The 15,831-nt window shown below is 37.9% G+C and overlaps 2 protein-coding genes across 2 annotated transcripts in view; both read left to right on the top strand.

The window, feature by feature from the left end:
- The window catches only part of SLC35G2 (solute carrier family 35 member G2), a 61,634-nt gene that overhangs the window by 24,861 nt on the left and 20,942 nt on the right, over window positions 1-15,831 (top strand). The window lies entirely within an intron of this gene.
- On the top strand, window positions 5,000-5,892 carry LOC143658075 (high mobility group nucleosome-binding domain-containing protein 4-like). Its single transcript, XM_077130419.1, has one exon. It carries the CDS (start codon window positions 5,163-5,165, stop codon window positions 5,409-5,411), a length of 249 nt encoding a protein of 82 aa, XP_076986534.1. The 5' UTR covers window positions 5,000-5,162; the 3' UTR covers window positions 5,412-5,892.

Here is a 15,831-nt window from a genome sequence, read left to right on the forward strand (position 1 = left end):
TCTTAGTTCTTTTCTGATTGCACATTGCAAGAATGCTTTAATTTAAGACCTACAAAGGGAGCATGATTATGTGCCGTATTGTTTTCCTAAGAGAGATGTAGATAAACTGTTGTTTATCAAGCAATATGAGTGATATTTTTATTAATCAGTGCATTTTCTGCCATTACATGTTTATCTGTCCTAAGTGAATGATTTAGAATGACTCTTTTCTAAGTATGCTGCTCTGAAATTTCTTTTTATATTTTTATAGAGATAGTATGCAAGTGATTTACAATGGCAGACTATGAGAATGTGTATATCATCTTTTATTTTTTTTCTTCTTTTGAATTTGCCCATAGTGAGTTCCTTTATATCTATCTGGTTGAAATCTTGCACAGTTAACTTTCTTTTTATTAGAGAAGTTGTAGGTTTGCAGAAAAATCATGCATAAAATGCAGGATACCAATATGCCACCTATTTCTAACACCTTGCATTGGTGTGGTGTATTTGTCACAATTGATGAGAGCACATTGTCATAATTGTAATATTAACTATACTCCATGGTGTAACTTAGGGTTCATTGTTTGTGTTGTGCAATTCCATGGATTTAAAAAAAATGTTATTCTAGTAACTTATATGCAACCTAAAATTTTCCCTTTTAACTACATTCAGATGTATAATTCAGTGCTCTTAATTACATCGACAACCTTCCACTACCATCACCATAATTCATTACCAAAATGATTCCATCATCCAAAATAGAAATTTCTACATTTTAGTTTTAACTCCTTAATCCCTAACCCCACCCCATTGCTGGTAACATAAATCAAGATTCGGACTCTATGAGTTTGCTTGTTCTAATTATTTCTTAGCAGAGGAAACATACAATATTTGTCCTTTGTTGTCTAGCTTATTTCACTCAACATATCTTCGGAGTTCATCCATATTTTCACATGTATTAGAACTTCGTTCCTTTTTATAGCTGATAATATTCCATTGTGTTTATATATCATATTTTGTTTATGCATTCATTGGTTGATGGAGACCTGGGTTGCTTCCGTCTTTTGGTAACTGTGAATAATGCCGATATGAACATAGTGTGCAAGTATCTGAGTCCCTGCTTTCAGTATTTTAGGTGTGTACCTGGAAGTGGGATGACTAGGCCATATGGTAATTCTATACTTAACTTTCTGAGGAGCCGCCAGACTCTTCCACAGCGGCTGCATCATTTTACATTCCCACCAGCAAATAATGGATGTTGTTCTAGTTTGCTAGCTGCCGGAATGCAATATACCAGAAACGGAATGGCTTTTAAAAGGGAGAATTTAATGAGTTGCTGGTTTACAGTTCTAAGGCTGAGAAAATGTCCCAATTAAAACAAGTCTACAGAAATGTCCAATCTAAGGCATCCAGGGAAAGATACCTTGGTTCAAGAAGGCCGATGAAGTTCAGGGTTCCTCTCTCATCTGGAAAGGCACATGGTGAACACAGTCACGGTTTCTCTCTTGGCTGAAAGGGCACATGGCAAACAGCATCATCTGCTACTTTCTCTCCTGGCTTCCTGTTTCATGAAGCTCCTTGGAAGGCATTTTCCTTCTTCATCTCCAAAGGTCACTGGCTTGTGGACTCTGCTTCGTAGTGCTGCAGCATTCTCTGCTCTCTCTGAATCTCTCTCTCCAAAATGTTTCCTCTTTTATAGGACTTCAGAAACTAATCAAGACCCACTCAAATGGGTGGAGACATGTCATCCCCTAATCCAGTTTAACAACCATTCTTGATTAAATCACATCAACCAGGGAGATGATCTCATTACAGTTTCATATATACAGTATTGAATTAGAATTATTCTACCTTTAAGAAATGGGATTTATATCAAAACATGGCTTTTCTTAGGGGGCATATATCCTTTCAAACCAGCACAGATGTCCCTATTTTTCTACATTCCTTCAAAACTTTTAATTTTCAGTTTTTTTTAATAGTAGCCATTCCAGTGGGTGTGAAATGGTATCTCATTGTGGTTGTGATTTTCGTTTCTCTAATGGTTAATGATGTTGAGCATCTTTTCATGTGCTTTTTAGCAATTTGTATATTTTCTTTGGAGTAATATGATTTCATATCTTTTGCCCATTTTTTTTTAGGGAGGGTGGTTTGCATAGTCTGGGAGATGAACCCGGGTCTGCCACATGGAAGGCAAGCATTCGACCACTGAACTACCCGTGCACCCCCCATTTTTTAATTGGACTGCTTATCATTTTGTTATTGAGTTGAAGGATTTCTTTGTATATTCTGGATATTAAACCCTTATCAGATGTGTGGCTTCCAAATAGTTTCTCCCATTGTGTAGGCTGTCATTTTGCTTTCATGATAAAGTCCTTTGATGCACAAAAGTTTTTAATTTTGATGAGTTCGCATTTATTTCTTTTTTCTTTTGTTGCTTGTAAAGTCTATGAAAACATTGCCTAACACAAGGACCTGAAGGTACTTCCCTATGTTTTCTTCTAAGAGATTTGTAGTTTTGGCTCTTATATTTAGGTCTTTGAACCATTTCGAGTTGATTTTGGTATATTGTGTGAGGTAGAAGTCCATACTCTTTTATTTTTTTGGCTTATGGAGTTCCAGTTTTCCTAGAACCACATGTTGAAGAGAGACTGTTCTTTCCCAGTTGAGTGGTCCTTGTTGCAACACTTGTTAAAACCCACTTGGACAGGACATCATCAACATGGTACCATAAGACATCTCCTGAACTCCCCCACCCCCACCCCCAGAGATTCAGTGAATGTACGGACAAATCTCACTTGCTTAAGACTCTGGAGGACAATAGAGACTGGGGAAGGATTCCACAAATGCTGAATCAAAGGAAAAGAAAAATATCGGGTAGGAAACTGCTGTCCCCAATTGCTGGTCCTCTTTCCCCCCCCTCACTCGAGTCTGTACAGCTTGGGAGCTACTCAGAGGCAGTGGCCTGGATCCCTGCCACCTCCCACTGGGAACACGACTACAGAGGCACTCACAGCAGCAAGCTGGAACACCACACATATCCAGGCACGCAGGCCCACATCCAAAGAAATCCAGGTGGAACATAGCTGCTGAGGAGTGCTGCATACAAAAGGCACCCCCGATGGGGGTGGGAAGAGAAGGAGACCATGGCTGGCAAAGGGTGTGATCACTCAGTCCAGTGCTGTTGGCTGAACCACCTAAGCATGGACTTTTCTGGAGTGACTCACCTTTCTGGATTAATCCCATCTGGCTTCCTAGGATGAGATACCCTTAAAGGGAAGAAACCAGAGACAGAATAGTCTCACAGAGAAAGAAAAATGGGGGAGGGGTTATATGAAGAGCTGTAAGATGGAGGGGTCCCAGAACTGAAAAATGTAAGGAAAAGGGACAGAGTGAGGGAGAGAATTGAAACAAAACACAGGAGTTGGGGAGAAAATTCTGCAAATAGAGTAGATCAAGATTCCTAGAGAAGATTCTTAGAGGAAAGGAAATGTCCTCCTAGAGGTGACACAATTACACAAAAAGTGAAATCTTAAAAATTGTACTGTATATCCAGGGCAAGAGTCAGATGAAGAGCAGAAAAAAATCTGATCAGTTAAACATGGGCTATTCTAAAGGTCCAGAATAATCTAGACTAAATGTCAAAGAAGAGCCTTAAAGCAAAGTCAGTCTCTAGACTAGAGAGAAAAGTTGACCTTTGGCATTCACTCATCAAGATTATCAGTTGCCTAGACATCAGCAAAAAACATTACAAATCATACTAAGAAGTAGGAAGATATGACTTAGTCAAGGGAACAAATTAAAACTTCAGGAAGACATGGAATTTTGAACAGCTTATTAAAGATGTTCAAAAGCAGATCTCCTAAATCAATTCAAGAAGGTGGAGGAAAATATGCATAAAGAGATGAAGGACAAGAAGACAAAATGTGAGTAGAAAGAATTTGAAAGTACAAAAGAAACGTAACATATTATGGGTCTAAAAGGTTTAATAGTAGAGATTAAAAATATACTAAAGGCATATAATAGCATACTTGCATAGGCAGAAGAAAGAATCAGCAGACTAGAAGGCAGGAAAATTGAAACCATACAGTCATAAAAACAGAGAAAAGATTAGAAAATTTGAGCAGTGTCTCAGGGATATGAGTGATATCGTGAAGGACTCAAACATGTAGGTCATGGTTGTCCCAGAAAAAGGAAAGGAACATAATAGACATGATGGCTGAAACTTTCCCAACTCTATGAAAGACATAAATATACATGTCCAAGAAGTGTAGTGTACTCCACACAGAATAAATCCTAGTAGACAGTAGGAGACACATACTAACCATAATGTCAAATTCCAAAAGTAAAGAGAATTCTGAAAGCAGCAAGAAAAAAGCACTTCATCACATACAAGGGATCCTCAATGAGACTAATTGCTTATTTCTGATCAGAAACCATGGAGGTGAGAAGGCAGGAATATGATATACTTAAGGTACTAAAACACAAAAATGAGGGAGAATTTAAAATATTCACAGCTAAGCAGAAACTGGACGTGTTTGTCAACAACAGATCTGCCCTACAAGAATTACTAAAGGGAATTCTGCAGGTTGAAAGGAAAAGACAGCAGAGAGTGACTTGGAGTAGTGTGAAGAAATGAAGCTTATAATTAAGGGGTAACTAAAAGGGTCAATTCAAAACTCAATAATACTGCATCCTCAATCTATAACTCTATTTGTTAATTCTTATAAGAGTCAGAATACAATTGAATGAGAAAATATACACATTTTCTGATACTGGATAATGCAAAATATAAAAAGGTAAAGTAGGACAAAAGCAATATAAAGAAGATAAACAGAGGAATATGGCCACTGAGAAAATGTATGCTACTGAAGCAAAGTTGGCATCTCTTCAAATTAGTAGATTATAGCTGTAGGTTCTGTAATATAAATCCCAGGGTAACCACAAATAAAGTATTTAAAAAATATGCAGAGGTTCCCGCCTTGTGGGTCTCAGCTCTGGCCCCCATTCAGGCCAAGGGTGCCCCGCGACCAGGTCTGCAGCTGGCAATCCCCTGGGGTGGCCACGGAACATGGATATCTGGAGAGTCAGCTGCCTGGTCTCCTCATCAACGTCTTAAAGAGCAGCCTGAGGGAGTTGGAAGCACTATCTGGACTAACAAACACCTGTCAAGCATTGTTGCCATCATGCCTAAGAGAAAGGCAAAAGGAGATAAGGATGAACTGCAGAAGAGATCAGCACAGTTGTCTGCTCACCGTGCCCCTCCACGGTCAAAGCCCAGGCCTACAAAGGCCCCAGCAAAGAAGGGAGAGATGCTGCCCCAAAGGAGAAAGGGAAAAGCAGATGCTGGCAAGGATAGGAACAACCCTGCCCCAAAAAGAGATGCCTCCACAGTCCAGACACAGAAAGCAGAAAGCCCTGGAGATGCCAAGTGATGTGTACATTTTTGATAGCTTTGTACTTCTAGTGACTCTACTGTTTGAAATACTGTGGTTTTTTTAAAGTCAAGTTTTATAAAAATGTAGAAATTTGGTTTATCTTTTTGTTATGTTGTTAGCACACAATGTTTCAATGTTGTCTTTTGTAGAAAGGCCAAATACCATTAATAGAATGTATCTCAGAAGACAGACTGAAATGGGGAAAGTAGGATTTTCCATCTTGGATTTCGAAGATTGCCCTTGGTACCCAGGAAAAATTCTCTGACATTTTAACACAGAAGCCTTGTCATGCGGAGAAGCAAAACTTCATGTGTGCTTCTCCTTCCCTATTGCTATCAGCATAGACTTGAGACAAGTGTGTTGAGATGGCCCTTGTACCCCTAAAAGCAACTGTGTTAAGTCCCAAAACTCAGGTAGTTCAGACTTCTGGTGGTGACATCAAGATCATGTCATTCAAAAGAGCCAAGGTTTCTGTTTTTAGTTTGTGGAATGCCCCACTGAGGATCCTGCTTTTTAGTTCATTTCCTCCATATCAGAGTTGGCGTATAAATACCTCTTAAACTGCATGCTTCATGTAAAATATCCACCCAGGTTAAAAAGTTTTCCTGTTGAAAGCTGCAAAAGAAGACTTTGTTAAGTTTTACAGTGACTTTTTGGGAAAGGGAGTTTGGAAGTTGTAAAATATTGTTAATTGTTGTCTATGCCCTGCTGGAAGTGACATGACTGCTTTTGGAAAGTATCTTAGAAAGCTGGATACAAGTTGGCTTGGACAGGGGGATGGAATCATTTCCTACTGGATGTCATTAAGATAGTCTCCAATATTGCCTTGTAAACATTTTACAGTTTTGCTTTTCACATTTGTCCCTAGTTAGCCCTCAACTGAATTTTGTGAAAAATGTGAGGCAGAAATCCTGCTTAATACTTTTTCCATATGGGAAGTAGTTGCCTCAGAACCATTTACTGAAAAGTTCATCCTTTCCGTTCTAATCTGTAACTCTGACTCTTTCATAAACCAAGTTTCTATGTGTGGGGGGTGGGTCTATTGTTGGGCCCTGTTCTGATACATTGATCAATCCGACAAACCTTGGGCCAGTATTAAACGCTCCTGATTACTCTTGATTAATAAGCATTAGAACAAGGTCCTTATTTCTCAGAGGGCAAATCCCACCTCTACCCCCAACATCACACCAAACTTTTCTTCCTTGAGAGTATGTTGACTCTTCTTATCCATGTGCTCCTTCATGAAACTTCTAGAATTAGACTGACAAGCCCTATATTAAACAAACAAATAAAGAAACAAAATCTCTGTTGAATTTTTATTGGATTTATAGATTAATTTGGGGAAGCCAAGTCATCTTTACAATACTGAGTCTTCCAGTCTGTGAACATGGTATAGCTTTCCATTTCTTTAGGACTTTCAAATGTCTTTCAATGAAGTCTTGTACTTTTCTCAAAAAAAAAAAAAAAAAAGAACAAAAAACAAAACAGAAACAGAAATGAGAAAAGGATCAGTCAGGTACATCACAGAAAATCAACTATACAGAAAAGCAGGTTGCCACAAAGGAAGAGAGAGAGAGAAAGACATGATATATATATATATATACACACACCCTCCCCCCTACATGGGGCATGACATTCAGGGATGAAAGTTTCCCTGACAACGTGGGGCATGGCTCCTGGGGATGAGTCTGGCCCTGGCACTGTGGGATTGTCAAGTCTTCCTGACCAAAAGAGTGAAAAAGAAGTGTAATAAAATAAGGCATCAGTGGCTAAGAGAAATCAAATAGAATCAAGAAGCTGTTCTGAAGGCTACTCTTATGCAAGCTTCAGTTAAATAGTGCTAATTACCATGGTTTGCTAAACCCAACCAACATCATTCCTATTAACTCTTGAGAACACCTAGGACTCAAACTGAGACTCTATACAAGTTTCATGCACTAAGTTTGCTTTCCTAGAACCTGTAATTCCTGGAGGGTTCCTAGGCCAGATAAATCCTGAAATCCAGAGAGACTGGCCTCTCCAAGATTATCAATGAATTACATCCCTCTATTCTTTACTATCAACACCCCTTCTCAACATGAGAAAGTCAGAATGGGCATTGCTTAAAGTTCCCTATAGATTGGGAGGAGGATTAAAGGAGAAGGTGGAGTTATAACAGAGAAAATAAGGTTTAACAAATGAGTATGACTGCTGAATCACTATATTGATATTTCTTCTAGTCTCCAGTGTTTTGGAGCAGCTAGAAAGAAATACTGAAATAGTGAAATGGTAATACATAACAAACTCTGAAATTTGTTCTGTTAACTATTTGTTGAAATGTACTTTGAAAATTATTGCTCTTTCTTTCTCTTCTTTGTATATATGTTATATTTCACAATAAAAACATTTAAAAAAGAAGATATGACATATAAAACCAAAGGACAAAATGGCAAAACTTAGTACTGCCTTTACAATAATAACACTAAATGTTAACAGAAAAAACTCCCTAATCAAAAGACACCAGTTGACAGATTGGATAAAAAAGCATGATCCACCCATATGTTGTTTACAAGTGTTCTAGTTTGCTAGCTGCCAGAATGCAATATAACAGAAATAGAATGGCTTTTAAAAAGGGGAATTTAATAAATTGTTAGTTTACAGTTCTAAGGCCAAGAAAATGTCCCAATTAAAACAAGTTGTCATGGTTAGGGACAGGTGTCAACTTGGCCAAGTTGTGGTACCTGTTCATCTGATTGGGCAAGCGCTGGCCTGTCTGTTGCAATGAGGACATTTCATAGGGTTAGGTCATGATCACGTCAGCTACATCCACAGCTGATTCCATTTGTAATCAGCCAAAGGGGAGTGTCTTCTGCAATTAGTGATGCTAAATGCAATCATAGGAAGCCTTTTAAGGAGGACTCAGAGGAGACAGGTTCCATTCCTGCTTTGGCTGGTGAGCCTCTCCTGTGGAGTTCATCCAGGCCATCCATTGGAGTCATCGGCTTCGCAGCCTGCCCTGTGGATTTTGGACTCTGCATTCCTACGGTCACGTGAGACACTTTCATAAATTTTATATTTGCAAGTGTTCCCTGTTGATTCTGTTTCTCTAGAGAACCCTAACTAATACACAAGTCTATAGAAATGTCCAATCTAAGGCATCCATCCAGGGAAAGATACCTTGGTTCAAGAAGGCTGATGAAGTTCAGGGCTTCTCTCTCAGCTGGAAAGGCACATGGTAGACACGGCGTCATCTGCTAGCTTTCTCTACTGGCTTCCAGTTTCATGAAGCTCCCCAGGAGGCATTTTCCTTCTTCATCTCCAGAGATCTCTGGCTAGTGGACTCTCTGTTTCATGTTGCTGCAGCATTCTCAGCTCTCTCTGAATCTCCCTTTCTCCAAAATGTTTCCTCTTTTATAGGACTCCAATAAACCAGTCAAGACCCTCCCAAATGGGTGGAGACATGTCATTACCTTTTAACAACCACTCTTCACTAAATCACATCACCCAGGAGATGATCTGATTATAGTTTTAAACATACAGTATTGAGTAGGGATTATTATACCTTTATGAAATGGGATTTTGATTAAAACCTGGCTTTTCTAGGGGGCATACTTCCTTTTAAACCAGCACAACAAGAGACTCACTTTAGATCCCAAAACACAAATACGTTGAAATTGTAAGGTTGGAAAAATGTAGTCCACGAAAATAGTAACAAAAAAAAAGAGCTGGGGTTGCTATGCTAATATTGGACAAAATATACTTTAAGTCAAAAATTGTTATATGAGACAAAGAAGGGCCCTATATATTAATATAGGGGCAATCCACCAAGAAGAAATAACCGATCATAAATATTTGTGTACCTAACCACAGTGCCCCAAAATAGTGAGGTAAACACCGGCAAAACTGAAGGGAGAAATAGACACTTCTACAAAAATGTTTGGAGAATTCAATACACCACTCCCATCAAAAGATAGAACACATACATAGACAGAATATCAGTAAGGAAACAGAGAACTTGAATAATATGACAAATGAACATGATCTAACAGACATATATAGACTATTGCACCCCAAAACAGCAGGATATACATTCTCCCCAGATGTTCATGGATCATTCTCCAAGATTAACCACATGTTGGGTCACAAAATAAGTCTCAATAAATTTAAAAAGTTTGAAATTATACAAAAGACTTTCTCTGACACTAGTGGAATGAAGCTGGAAATCAATTAACAGGCAGAGGAATGAAAAACCCACAAACATATGGAAATTAAATAACAAACTGTGAATCAGTGGGTTAAGGAGAAACTGCAAGGAAAATCAGTGAGTATCTTGAGACAGTGAAAATGAGAGCACAACTGTGCCTGTTTGAAACTGTTGTGTATCTAGAAAAAGCCATATTATTTCATCCTGATTCAGTATTGCAGAGAGAGATCTTTTTGATTAAGTTGTTTCCAAGGATATGTGACCCTCCCAATTGTAGTTGGAACCTTTTGATTAGGGGGTTCCATAGAGATGTATCTCTGCCCATTCAAGGTGGTTTTGATCCACCTGCTGGAGTTCTTTAAGAAGGTACCATTTTGGAAAAAGCTTCAGAGCCAACAGCTGACAGAGCCAACATAAGATCTAGACATTTGGAGATACAGAAAGTAAATCCCCCATGGGGAAGCTATTTGAAACCAGAAGCCAAAGATCCAGCCAATGCCAGCCACATGCCTTCCCAGCTAACAGAGGTGTTCTGGACCCATCAGCCTTTCTTGAGTCAAAGTATCTTTGCCTGGATGCCTTAGTTTGGACATTTCTATAGCCTTCAAACTGAAACTTGCAACTTAATAAATTCTCTTTTTAAAAGCCATTCCATTTCTTGTATATTGCATTCTGGCAGCTTTAACAAACTAAAACAACAGCATGGGAATGTAGCAAAGGCAGAGCTGAGGGGAAAATTTATAGCCCTAATGTTTACAGTAAAAAAGAAGAAAGAGCTAAAAGTCAAAGACCTCACTGCACATCTGGAGGAACTAGAAAAGAACAGCAAATCCCAAAGCAAGCAGAAGGAAACAAATAAAAAGAATTAGAGCAGAAATAAATGGAATTGGGACTTTGAAAAAATAGAATTAACAAAACCAAAAGTTGTTTCTTTGAAAAGACCAATAAAATTGACAAACCCTTAGGTAGACTGACTAAACAAAAAGAGAGAAGACACAAATAAAAACAGAAATAAAAGGGTGGACATTACTAGTGATGCCACAAAAAAAAAAAGAATCATAAGAGGATACTATGAACAATTGACTGTCAACAAAGTAGACACCCTAGATGAAATGGACAGATTGCTAGAAACCAACAAATAACCTATACTGACTGTAAGAGAAATAGAAGACTTCAGTAGAACAATTACAAGTAAAGAGATTGAATCAGTCATCAAAAACCTCCCAACAAAGAAAAGCACAGGACCAGATGGCTTCACAGGGGAATTCTACCAATCATTCCAGGAAAAATTAAGAACAATCATGCTCAAACTGTCCCCCAGAATTGAAGAGGATGGAACACCACCTAACTCATTCTATGTCAATATCACTCTAATACCAAAGCCAGGTAAAAGTATTATAAGAAAAGAAAATTACAGACCAATTTCTGCTGTGAATACAGAAGTAAAGGTCCTCTATAAATTATTTGAAAATCAAATCCAACACCACATTAAAGGAATTATACACCATGATCAAGTATATTTTATCACAGGTATGCAAGAGTGGATCAAGATAAGAAAATACACAAGATTAATAAAATGAAATTTTATAGAAGACATATGCTCTCATCTGATGCAGAAAAGGCATTTGACAAAATCCAGCATCCTTTCTTGATAAAAACACTTCAAAAATAGGAATGGATGATAAAGAGCATATATGAAAAACCCACAGCTACTGTTATTCTCAATAGTGAAGGACTGGACTCTTTCCTTGTAAATGGTGAAGGACTGGACTCTGCCTAAATTCTGGAAAGAAACAAGGATGCACACAGTCACCACTGCTATTCAACATTATACTGGAATTTATAGCTAGAGTAATTAGGCAGAAAAAGAAACAAAAGGCATCCAAATTGGAAAAGAAGAAGAAAATCTTTTACTATTTGCATATGACATGATCTTATATATAGAAAGTCCTGAAAATCTACACAAAGAGCTAAAAACTGAATTCAGCAAAGTGGTAGGGTTCTAGATCAACATGCAAAAATCAGGACTGATTTTTTATAGATCAGTAATGAACAATCTGAGGACAAAATCAAGAAAAAAATTCCATTTACAATAGCAATATAAGAATCAAATATCTAGGAATATATTTAACCTAGGATGTAAAGGACTCGTACACAGAAAACTACAAAACATTGCTTAAATTAATCAAAGAAGACCTAAGTATGTGGAGGGATAGTTTGTGTTCATGGACTAAAAGACTAAATATCATTAAAATATCAGTTCCACTCAAAATGATTTACAGATTCAGCACAATCCCAATCAAAATTCCAACAGCCTACTTTCCAGAAATGGAAAAGCCAATTTTTATCAAATCGATTTGGAAAGTAAGGGGCTCTGAATAGCCAAAAACATCTTCTAAAGGAAGAATGATGTTGGAAGTCTCACACTTTCTGACTTTAAAGAATATTACATAGCTGCCATGGTCAAAACAGCATTGTATTGGCACAAGAATAGATACATTGACCAATGGAATCAAATTAAGAGTTCAGAAATAGACACTCAGATCTATGGTCAATTGATTTTTTTTTTTTAAATTTTTTTACTAATCAAAAAAAAGAAAAGAAATTAACACAACATTTAGAAATCATTCCATTCTACAAATGCACTCAGTAATTCTTAGTATGATCACATAGATGTATGATCATCATTTCTTAGTACATTTGCATCGATTTAGGAAAAGAACTAGCAAAACAGCAGAAAAAGATATAGAATGTTAATATAGAGAAGAGAATTAAAATAATAATACTAATAATATATATATATATAAAAAGGAAAAAGAAAAAAAACAAAAACAAAAGATACAAACACACAAACAAACAAACAAAAAACCATATTTCAGGTGCAGCTTCATTCAGTGTTCCAACCTAGTTACATTACACTTAGGTATTATTGTGCTGTCCATTTTTGAGTTTTTGTATCTAGTCCTGTTGCACAGTCTGTATCCCTTCAGCTCCAATTACCCATTATCTTACCCTGTTTCTAACTCCTGCTGGTCTCTGTTACCAATGATATATTCCAAGCTGATTCTCGAATGTCGGTTCACATCAGTGGGACCTTACAGTATTTGTCCTTTAGTTTTGGGCTAGACTCACTCAGCATAATGTTCTCTAGGTCCATCCATGTTATTACATGCTTCATAAGTTTAGTCTGTCTTAAAGCTGCATAATATTCCATCGTAGGTATACGCCACAGTTTGTTTAGCCACTCGTCTGTTAATGAACATTTTGGCTGTTTCCATCTCTTTGCAATTGTAGATAATGCTGCTATAAACACTGGTGTGCAAATGTCCGTCTGTGTCTTTGCCCTTAAGTCCTTTGAGTAGATACCTAGCAGTGGTTATTGCTGGGTCGTAATCCATTCTGCCATTCTATGTCTTTTGATTGGGAAATTCAGTCCATTAACTTTTAGTATTATTACTGTTTGGATAATATTTTCCTCTACCATTTTGCCTTTTGTATTATATATATCATATCTGATTTTCCTTCTTTCTACACTTTACTCCATACCTCTCTCTTCTGTCTTTTCGTATCTGACTCTAGTGCTCCCTTTAGTATTTCTTGCAGAGCTGGTCTCTTGGTCACAAATTCTCTCAGTGACTTTTTGTCTATAAATGTTTTAATTTCTCCTTCATTTTTGAAGGACAATTTTGCTGGATATAGGAGTCTTGGTTGGCAGTTTTTCTCTTTTAGTAATTTAAATATATCATCCCACTGTCTTCTAGCTTCCATGGTTTCTGCTGAGAAATCTACACATAGTCTTATTGGGTTTCCCTTGTATGTGACAGATTGTTTTTCTCTTGCTGCTTTCAAGATCCTCTCTTTCTCTTTGACCTCTGACATTCTAACTAGTAAGTGTCTTGGAGAACGCCTATTTGGGTCTATTCTCTTTGGGGTGCGCTGCACTTCTTGGATCTGCAAATTTAGGTCTTTCATAAGAGTTGGGAAATTTTCAGTGATAATTTCTTCCATTAGTTTTTCTCCTCCTTTTCCCTTCTCTTCTCCTTCTGGGACACCCACAACACGTATATTTGTGCGCTTCATATTGTCATTCAGTTCCCTGATCCCCTGCTCAAGTTTTTCCATTCTTTTCCCTATAGTTTCTGTTTCTTTTTGGAATTCAGATGTTCCATCCTCCAGTTCACTAATTGTAGCTTCTGTCTCTTTAGATCTACCATTGTAGGTATCCATTGTTTTTTTCCATTTTTTCTTCTTTGTCCTTCACTCCCATAAGTTCTGTGATTTGTTTTTTCAGATTTTCTATTTCTTCTTTTTGTTCAGCCCATGTCTTCTTCATGTCCTCCCTCAATTTATTGATTTGGTTTTTGAAGAGTTTTTCCATTTCTGTTCGTATATTCAGCATTAGTTGTCTCAGCTCCTGTATCTCATTTGAACTATTGGTTTGTTCCTTTGACTGGGCCATATCTTCAATTTTCCGAGCGTCATCCATTATTTTCTGCTAGTGTCTGGGCATTTGATCAGATTTCCCTGGGTGTGGGACCCAGCTGGTTGAAAGGTTTTTCTGTGAAATCTCTGGGCTCTGTTTTTCTTTTCCTGCCCAGTAGGTGGCGCTCGTGGCGCTCGTCTGTCTGCACGGCAGTCGGCCCGGGAAACCGTGCCTGGAGGCGGGGGTCGCTGGCCGCCGCGGCTTGGGAGAGTGCCGGTCCTAATTGCCCAGCTGGCCCGAAACACCAAGCGTGACGGGAGGGCCCCGCTATCCAACGTTCCCAGTCAGACCAGGGAGCCATGTGCGTGGAGGTGACCCCAGTCGCCAGCCACCCCAGCCGGGAAAACGCGCGCCCCTCGGGTATCTCACCGCAGCAGATTCTCCCTGCCCGTTCAGCTATTCCAGAATGGGGTACGCTGTCTTTTTGGTCTCTGTCGTGACTCTGGGAGCTGTTTCGTATTGTTTCTGTTTCTTTAGTTGCTTTTCTGGAGGAGGAACTAAGACCCGCGCGTCTTACTAAGCCGCCATCTTCTCCGGAAGTCTCAATTGATTTTTGACAAGGTTCCCAGTTCTACTCAATTGGGGAAGAATTGTCTCCTCAACAGTGCTATAAGAATTGGTTATACATATGCAAAAGAATGAAAGAGGACCCCTATATCACACCGTATGCAAAAGCTGACTCAAGATGGATCAAAGACTTCACACCTAAAGCACAAGTAACAACAACAACAACAAAAAGGTTAAATGGGACTTCCTCAAAATTAAAATTTTTTGTGCATCAAAAAACTTTGTCATAGCCATGTTTCTTGATGATGATTGTGTATTGATATAGCTTTCACAGTGTGACTGTGTGATTGTGAAAACCTTGTGTCTGATGCTCCTTTTATCTACCTTGTCAACAGACGAATAGAACATATGGAATAAAAATAAATAATAGGGGGAACAAATGTTAAAATAAATCCAGTTTGAAATGCTAGTGATCAATGAAAGGGAGGGGTAAGGGGTATGGTATGTAAAATTTTTTTTTCTTTTTCTGTTGTCTTTTTATTTCTTTTTCTGAATTGATGCAAATGTTCTAAGAAATGATCGTGATGATGAATATGCAACTATGTGATGATATTGTGAATTACTGATTATATATGGAGAACGGAATGAGCATATATTAAGGATGTTTGCATTTCTTTCTTGTTAATTTTTTTAATTAATAAAAAATTATATAAAAAAAAGTTTGTCACAAAAGCAAAACGACAACCTACTCAATGGGAGAGAGTAGTTGGAAACGATATCTCGGATAAGGGTTTGATACCCAGAATATATAAAGAAATGCTACAACTCAACAGTAAAAGGGTAAACAGCCCAATTAAAAAATGGGCAAAAGACCTGAATAGACAATTGTCAAAAGAGGATATACTAATGGCTAAAAAACACATGAAAAGATGCTTACCATCCCCAGCTATTAGGGAAATGCAAGTTAAAACCACAATGAGATATCATTTTACACTCAGTATAATGGCTACTATTAAAAAGCAGAAAACTATAAGTGTTGATGAGGATGTGAAGAAATAGGTACCCTCATTCTTTGTTGTGGGAATATAAAACAGTGCAGGCATTATAGAAGACATTTTTACAGTTCCTCAGGAAGCTAAGTATAGAAGTATTAATGACCTGGCATCCCACTACTAGGTATATACCCCAAAGAATTTAAAGCAGGGACTTGAAAAGATATTTGCACAACAATGTTCATAGCAGCA

This window comes from Tamandua tetradactyla, chromosome 15 (assembly GCF_023851605.1).
Source record: "Tamandua tetradactyla isolate mTamTet1 chromosome 15, mTamTet1.pri, whole genome shotgun sequence".
In the NCBI taxonomy this organism is placed as follows: Eukaryota; Metazoa; Chordata; class Mammalia; order Pilosa; family Myrmecophagidae; genus Tamandua; species Tamandua tetradactyla.